Source organism: Anser brachyrhynchus, assembly GCF_964034855.1.
Source record: "Anser brachyrhynchus genome assembly, chromosome: 6".
Lineage (NCBI taxonomy): Eukaryota > Metazoa > Chordata > Aves > Anseriformes > Anatidae > Anser > Anser brachyrhynchus.
Window position 1 is genome coordinate 26,495,101 of NC_137700.1, and position 8,366 is coordinate 26,503,466.

An 8,366-nucleotide genomic window follows, 5' to 3' on the forward strand; every position below is an offset into this window, starting at 1 on the left:
AAAATGAAGCTCAGTTTTAAAAAATCTTTGTACAACATAAAATGGAGAAGCTCTACTAAGCTCGTTTTATTCTGGTGTAAATCTACTGTAGTTCTGCATAAGTCATTGGAATTGTATAGCTGGGAGGATGGAATCAAGATTCACTACGATAATTTAAATTTATAAATAGGTTGCCCTTTTTTTTTTTAATAATAAAGGAAGGTGAGGAGTGTTTTCATTTCAAGAAAGAACTGTCTGAGTAAACTCAGTTGAGTAAGCCTGGTTTCTCTGACTTTTCATACTTGGACTAGCACTGAGTCATTACGGGGAAAAGGCGCCCTTTCCAAGAGTCTCATGGAGACATGACAAAGTGGAATCATGGATCTGGGCACCTGGAGGGTCTGAAATCTGGATTTCATTACTCAGTTTTATAGTAGATTCAACCTGTAGATGGGGACAACCTCCACCTGTGTAGAAGCTGGATGCTACTGTAGATGTGAACTTTGCTGTTTCAGATCATCACAAGTTAATGAGGCAATTCTACCAGGAAATGGAAATACAGATCAGACTTTCTTTAGGGAATGGGTTTTACATGGTTCTTGAATATGCTTCTAAACTGAATCTCACTGCAGTTTAGTCAATAGTCTGCTCAAGCCCTTGAGTGTGAGAATAAGTATCTGAAGAGTTTAGAGAGTAAACTCTAAAGGGTTTTAGAATATACATTTCAAGTATAGCTGAAGGGTCTATTTTGCTTATATTCATTCCATCCGATGATTCCCCCACCCTGTCTTCAGGCTGATGTGGAGATAGATATTGCTGTGGACTCTGCCTTGATATTGTATCCAGGGATTAATGGAAGGCTCTGATATTTTATAGTTGTGTGGAATGGGTTACCGTTTGCTCTCATCAGTTCTGGAACTGAAACCAAATGTTCTCTGTGCTCCTTTACTGGGACTGCTAGAGTCCCCTAGGCACTCCTGCCTTCTGCTGGCTAAGTTGATATTAGCAGGCTCTTCGGTTTCAATATACCGACCCAACCATATCTGGATATGGGTGGCTAAAGCATTTTACCTCAGCAATATTTGCTTGGAACATGCTAATGCACAGTAAATTATTTTTTATTATTCTTTATGCTTTAGCTGCAGTGCCATTTTGCTTTCTCAAGCAACGGCTGTGCTCAGGGTACTAATCACAGCAAAGCTCCAGCCTGACACGAGGAAGTTCATTTCTCCAGACATAGTATGGATGTACTATGACATTCTTTGTTGAAATAGGTTTTCTCTTCTTTCATTACTGTTTTACTTTTTTTTTTCTGGCCAAAAAAAAAAAAAAAAAGGCCAACCTTCTTAGCCAAACACTTGCACAGCACTTGGAAGTGTTAGTGGCTAGAGGTATGCAAGTGGAAGGACTTGAAATTTGGCTCTTAAGTCTTCGTTTAAGAACTAGAGTAAATAATCTAATGTGAAATAATTTTTAATGACACTTTCCAGTAACTAAACTATCTACTGTGAGCTACCCGAATTGACTGAAATAATTATTTTTTTTCATGTTGTTTAATGCATTCCTAGCATTTTTTTAGAGCACATGTAGGAGCAAATTAGTCAGTGACTGGTATATCTGGAAAATGCTATTTGTCTAATAGTGTTACTGTATAAAAGTGATAATTCATGTTTTTTGGCTTTGCAGAGGAGAAAGCTTCCTTCACCTGTTCCATAAGATGAATCAATGTGCAGCAGCACTGTCTGGACGAATTCCCTTATGCTTGTAAATTGCAAACGGCTGGAGCTACCCAACATAGTCATCTGCCTGTTTGACACCTGAAATTAATTGTCTGGATAATTCATTCATGACTCCCATGAACAATGCAGGGAAATAAGAAACATACAGAAGGACACAGTGACTCCTCAAGTATTGGGAGTCTTCTGGATGATGCAGACCGAGAGGTGAGCAGCCTCACAGACCGGGCTTTCAGAAGTCTGTGTGTGGCAGAACTTGAAGACTCTTACAATGAACCAAATCTTGCCATTTCACCTGACCTTGCCCACCAGTTCTCTGCTAAATTTCATCCAGGGACATTAAACCATGCCATCAAGCTAACAGCAAGCTGTAACAAGCTAACAGCAAAAAACCATGAACATACAACATGGGCTTCGACATTCCAGCAGTTACCAAAGTATGCTCCGGAGGAGAAAAAGATTGCTAAAAACAATACCCTTGGCACAGAAAGGAAAAAGCTGAATTTGCCAGTCCCTGGTCCAAGGAACAATAAACATGTTTCAAAAGTGTCCTCATTGATTAAGACATTTGATAAGACTGCAAACCAAGGGTCAGGAGGTTCCCTGATAGCCATTAAGCAGCCCATTAAAAATAGCTTTCAAAAAAGTAAATTAAATCATGGAAACAATATGGCTTGCGGGGATGACACAGCTATTTTGAGCATCCACAAGGAACTTTCTGAATTTTCTGAGGATAGTCAAGATAGCCACTGCCTTACTGGTAAACACGAGCCACAGAAAAGACGTAATAAAATAGATCTGAGTTATTGTGATTCTGATGGTTATTATCCTGTGCTGATTGAGATGTCAAAAATAGCCAAGTCAAATTTTTCCCGTTCTTCTAAAAAGGCTTTGAAAAACAAAAATATGAAAGTTAATGAGCCAGCAAAAAAAGGCAATTTTCTTCACAGTGAGAATAGTGCTTTTGAATCATGGAAAGTCCATCATAAAAAACTGACTGAAAAACAGGAATTTGTTGATCTAATAACAGAAAAGGAAGGTCTTACATACCTTGAAGAAGCACCGTTTAATAAAGGATCCCACACAAGTGAACATAAATTGCCACCTGACCAGACCACTCTTGCCAAGAAGCAGGAGAAAGATTTTCAGATGGAGCCAACACCACCAGAAACTGCGTTCAGCACCCCCCTCCCAGCTGTATTTGTACCTCAGGGCACCCTCCATTCAGGAACTGAATTTCGTGCTGCTCTTCCTCCTGCACCCCCACCTAGGATCCATGTGCACCACGGTCCTCCTCGGCCACCCCCAGTCCCTCAGGCGCTTCCTCTTGCAGCTCCCACCCAGCAGAGCCATCCCCCAACACCCCCCATCCGTGAAGCCCCTCCTGTACCACTGCCCCCCTTGCCAGCACAACTTTCCCCCCTTGCCATGTCCCAGGCCTCCGTCTCACCCCAGTCTGTGTCCTCCAGGATGGTTTCATCCTCACCTGTGTCCCAGGCACCTCTCCCACCTCCACGAGGTCACCCACCCACCTTAACTGAAGAGGAAGACATCAGTCCCCAACAGGACACCGTCTGTCCACCCTGGAGGAGACCAAGGACTACAAAAGAGGCATATGAGAGGAGACAGACTTCAAAGGAGAAGTTCACAGCCAGCGATGAGACATGCTCATTGTCTGAACAGACGACTGGAGCCAAAACTGATCTGGACGTGACTCCTCTGGCTAAACAGGCAAACTCCCCTGGATCAGCCAGTCCCACTTTCAACATCACCGAACTCTTAACACCCATCATACCACCAAAGCAGGAGGTGGACCCCATGGAAGGTGAGCTGATCCCACTGACACCTCCTCCCACTGACAGCGTGGCAGAGAGGGACGATGAGGCGTCCGGATTTGGTGATTACAGGTCTCGGGATAGTTACAAGGCAAAAGCATCAAGTCTGTTATTCAACTTGAAGGATGTGCGTAAGCGTGTTAAAAGCATTTATACCCCTTCTCCTATGTTGAGGGCCCTGGAGAATAAAAATAAGACTAAGGAAAATATACAGGAGAATATAAAAGTGAATGCCTCATCGTCAACTTTGCAAGAAATAAGTAACACAAGTATTGCAGAGAAAGACGAATCGAATGATATAACTTCTGTATTGTCTGAATGTGTTCATGAAAAGGACAATAAAACTGATTTAACTGGACACTTTACAGACAATTACCTGACTTTGAGTTCACCCCAGACAACAGCGGACCTTTTATTTCACCAAACTGGAGACAATTTGCAGCAAGATAATTCAAAACACAAAGATCTGGTTAAAAACACAAGGGATAATGAAAACTGCCCCATGTTCAGGCATCAATCAGAAGAACCCAATTTAAGAAAAAGTCTGCCGTATCCAGCACTGAAGCCATACAGTAGAGGCCATGCAGATACAACAGCTGGGCAACCTGTGCAAAAACCCAGCTTCCGAGCTGAGGAAATTGAGAGACAGGCTGGTCATCAGGATGAAAATTTTGCTTTCAGAACCCTTCCAAGCCAACTCTCACCGGCAGAGGACGTGCCTTACAGTGACATCCAAAGCAACGTGGCAGTCAGTGGCCATGAAGCACAAGGCAAAAGAAGCCCCAGCTCTTCTGAGCAATCTTTTGTCTCCACAGTAGAGCAGCCTTTTCAGGAGGAGCCGTTTCCACTGGATCCCCTGATACAGAAGTCAAGCCTTCAAGAAAGCCAGCGGAGTAAGGCTGAAATGAGTGCAGACAGTGAGAAAAGCCATGAGGAGAGAGTGAAAGCAGCTGGGGAAGATGAACTGCAATATTATGCTTTTATCAGCCCTGGTACTGGTGCAGCAGAGAGTAGGGAGGGTAGGGTTACTGGGAATGAACAAAGGAGCTTGATGAAAGAAAAAATAAGGCAAGAGAAGAAGGAAGAGGCCAATGGCATGGATTCTGCTTCCGACAGCGTAAAGGACACCTCCACCCCGAGGTCTGAGGAGACACAAACACAACCATCTTCAAGCTCATCCAAACCCTGTCTGTTTATGATCAAAGATAACACATTCAGGTCACCTCAGGTAATAAGGGCTGTCAAGTTGCCCCTGTTCAGGTCCTTTTCCCTGGATGATACAGTGAGCAACAGTTATAAGGAAATGGAAGGTAGACTTGCATCCTCAGCAGCACACAGCAAGCAGCCCCGAGACACGTTGCACGCCCAGGAGCGAGGCTGGTCAGCATTGAGGCGCAGAGGGCAGCAGAATGTGAGGGAAGGAGCAACTGATAAAGAGAGAGATGCCAGGGAGTCTGAATCTACTTCAGCAGCACTGGACCCCAATCTTCTGGAAGATACAGAGAGCTTTTCCTTAGGGAAGCTGATGGAAGAAGATGAAGAGACATGTGCTTTGTTAAATAAATGTGGGAAAATGAATGAGGAAAGCGTCTGCAGCAGTAAAGAGAAGTCCCAGATTAGGAAGACAAGACACAGCTTAACACAGCCAAATTTGGGTCTGAAAAATGACCAAGCAGAAAACAACCCCAGCTATCCCATAGAAAGAAAGACAAATTACTTTAAGAACCATCATTTATCTAAACGCAAAGGTGGTTCTTGTGCGAAAAAAATAATAACTAGGGAGACAATTTCCCCTGTGACTGGCTCCATATCAGAGGACCACACATATTCTCCTGTATCCCATGAAGTCTTAGAGGAAATCCTACACATGGAAGGTGGCCCGGTTTTGTTAGACAGTCTCAAATGCTCTGCTGTTATAAGCCCCAGGTCGGGAAGCACGATGCACTCACTTGTTGCCAGTTTACCATCAGATAAACCAACGATTTCTAGCCTTGGAGAAACAGAGGATGCAATAAACCCTGCCTTGCTGAACATGACACTGAAGAGCCAAGCTGATATTTCTGCAGAAGAGATACTTGATTCAACACAGAGACATCTTCTACTTGATTCTGCAGGGGAAGCTGAGAGATTGGAGCTCAGGGGACTTGGGGAGAGAGGAGCAGGAAAGCCTCCCGCTGTGCCACCAAAAACAGAAAAGGCACTGCGGCGGGCCAAAAAGCTGGCAAGCAGGAGAAAGAAAATGGAAGAGCAGCAGAAAAAACATCAGACAGAGCATACAGATGCTGTAGGGAGAAAGCCTTCTCATTCTGGACAGGCACTAGTATCTCCCTCGCCCTTGGGATATTCCCCTCTCTATCCTGCCCCTCACTCAGCATTTCCTCCTACAGAAACCAGTATTGGAAGACTCAGTGGTGCATCAGCAGTAAGCCCTTCACCTTCTTTAACCCAGCGTAAACTCCTCCAAGACCCTGACTCTGGCCAATACTATGTAATTGATTTACCAGCTGAAGTTAATTTAAAGACATTTTATGACCCAGAAACTGGCAAATATGTTCAAGTCTCAGTCCCTTCCTTGGAAGGGAATTTATACCCGCCCTCCTCTTCTGAAATTAGGAATTCTCCCTATGCCTCCTACCCTAGAGTGTTGCCTTTACCAGCTTCATCTGTAGCAGTGCTGAAGTCACCTTCTCAGCTCTCTGAACCTACATGGTTAATGCCGACTGTGCCAGGAGAACCACCTGAAGGTGGCCAACAGAATTACAGACGCACTGAAGCTGTGGATACCCAGCCCTATATTGAACCTGTCTCTTACTCCTACGGCCAAGACGCTGAAGAAACTCAAGTTCACTTAGGAAAGGACGTGAGCCCAACCCCAAATACAGACCTAGTGCCCCTCACTGATCTAGATGATTTTGTTGCTGAAGGGGTATCCTGAAAACTGAAATAACGAAACATGCCAGCTAGTGTTTTTAAGATCCATTTGGACAGACACACGCACACACAAGCACATGCAGATTTTATGTTTGTACAACACTATATGTCTGAACCTCATTGTGGTTTGGGTGGGAAGGAAAACGAAAGCTGACCATGTTGAAAGATGTGAGGTGATGATCACTCTTAAGAAGTGTGAAATTGAGTAAGCCCCAAATCATCAGTGAGATAAAGGGGCAATGCCAGCTAAAAAATGAATACAACAGTATGAAGCCACTGCTTGCTGCTGCTGCTGCTTTGCCATTATGGTGGCTGGGATTGCCAAAGCAAGTGTCCTTTTGCCCAGATGGGCTGCATGATGTATGACAGAAAGTAAAACCTGTGAAACCATCCTGTCCATCCTATGAGACCTAGGAAAGAGTCTGCATCTCACAAACTTTCCTCACTCCCTGCCTTTGAAGTGTATTGACAGGTGGAAAGCCTATGGCTACAAATATGCCATAATAAACCTGAGAGTCATTTTTTGCACACACTGATTACCCAGATGTTATTGACAAGAAGATTGTATACTGGATGCACTATACAGCAGTCATATTAAAGAAACATTTAAACAACCAGAATACATTTGCAGCTGCTCTGGACTTCTCATATACCTTTGCAGTATCCACTAACAAGCTGCTGAATTCTTTATATTTTTTGATAATCTCCAAATATGCTCTTCTAGAGTCAGGGGTTATTTATAATTAAAATTTAAACTTCAACTTATCTTGATACTTGGCCTGAAATATTTTGGAAAGGTGCAAGGCTGAATGAAATCCCTTAACATTATTTAATTTTTTGTTAGGATGAGAAGACTTATGCTTATTATAATTGAAATGCTTTTTGGTTTGGTTTGGTTTTAGGCTCCCACTGAAATGCAGTGCTAACTTTTAAAACCTGAAAAAAGTTGTTTCTAATTTTGGTCTTATGCAGTCTGTGATTTAAAGAAAAAAAAAAAAAGGAAAAAAAAAAAAAAGATACAACACATCCAAAGTACTAATTTCTAGAAAAGTGCTTCTTTGAATTATCACTGTTCTTTGACAGCTCTATATCAAACTATAACTCATCCTTGCTTAAGATCTTCTTTATCATCATAGATAGTAGAAGAACCTTGGTGAAAAATGTAATGTGCCTGCTTATAAATATCTAAATTTGGAGTATTGTTTTCCCTTTTCCCCATCTCATTTGCATAGTTTTCTCTAATTAAAATTGAAGTACAGGAGTTCAAAGAGCAGACATTAATGTCTGCAGACATTAAAATTTTTAAACAATTTTGACTTGGAATTCAGAAAATGCAGTCTCCCCTGTGACAGGGTTCGTTTTGAAAGAAATAAAAAAAAAAATGAAAATCAAGAGTGTTTCAGGAATAAGGATGGCTTATCAGGCTGTTATATTAAGAGAAATGGCACCTATTATGAATGTTTTTCTTCTATTTTGGTCACAAATATTTTACTAAACTGACATGGGGCCATTTTTGTTGTACTGTTACCTGCTTTCACTGTATATCATAATGCCTATCCAGCGTAGGGCAGAATGTCATCATGTTAAAATACTGAGAAATGGATTTATTGAAGTTTTCCGTGGTACATTTAGACAGAGACTATGTAATCTGAAACCCTAGCAGAGTGTGCAAGCCATGGTTTTGATTTGATATTACAAATGTAAATGCCCTTAACAGCCACAAGTCAAGAAGCAGGCAAGTGATCAGAAGACATAATAAAAGCATGCTGTCCAAGGGGAGACTATGGATACAAAGTATCTGTGCACAGACATGAAAAAATGGTAATTTGATAAACAAAATATATAACTGCATTAAAGCAAACAAACAAACCAACCTTTTGTTTGA

The 8,366-nt window shown here is 42.2% G+C and overlaps 1 protein-coding gene across 5 annotated transcripts in view; it reads left to right on the forward strand.

Moving 5' to 3' along the window:
- LOC308197073 (cardiac-enriched FHL2-interacting protein) overlaps window positions 1-8,366 on the forward strand; it is a 114,743-nt gene extending 106,377 nt beyond the window's left edge. For 4 of the 5 annotated variants that reach the window (XM_080596969.1, XM_080596966.1, XM_080596967.1 and 1 more), the window contains one exon: window positions 1,666-8,366. In XM_080596969.1, the coding sequence (XP_080453095.1) occupies window positions 1,842-6,485 (4,644 nt within the window). In that variant the 5' untranslated portion in view covers window positions 1,666-1,841 and the 3' untranslated portion in view covers window positions 6,486-8,366. The remainder of the gene's footprint in view (window positions 1-1,665) is intronic. The other variant, XM_080596970.1, reaches the window with a different exon arrangement.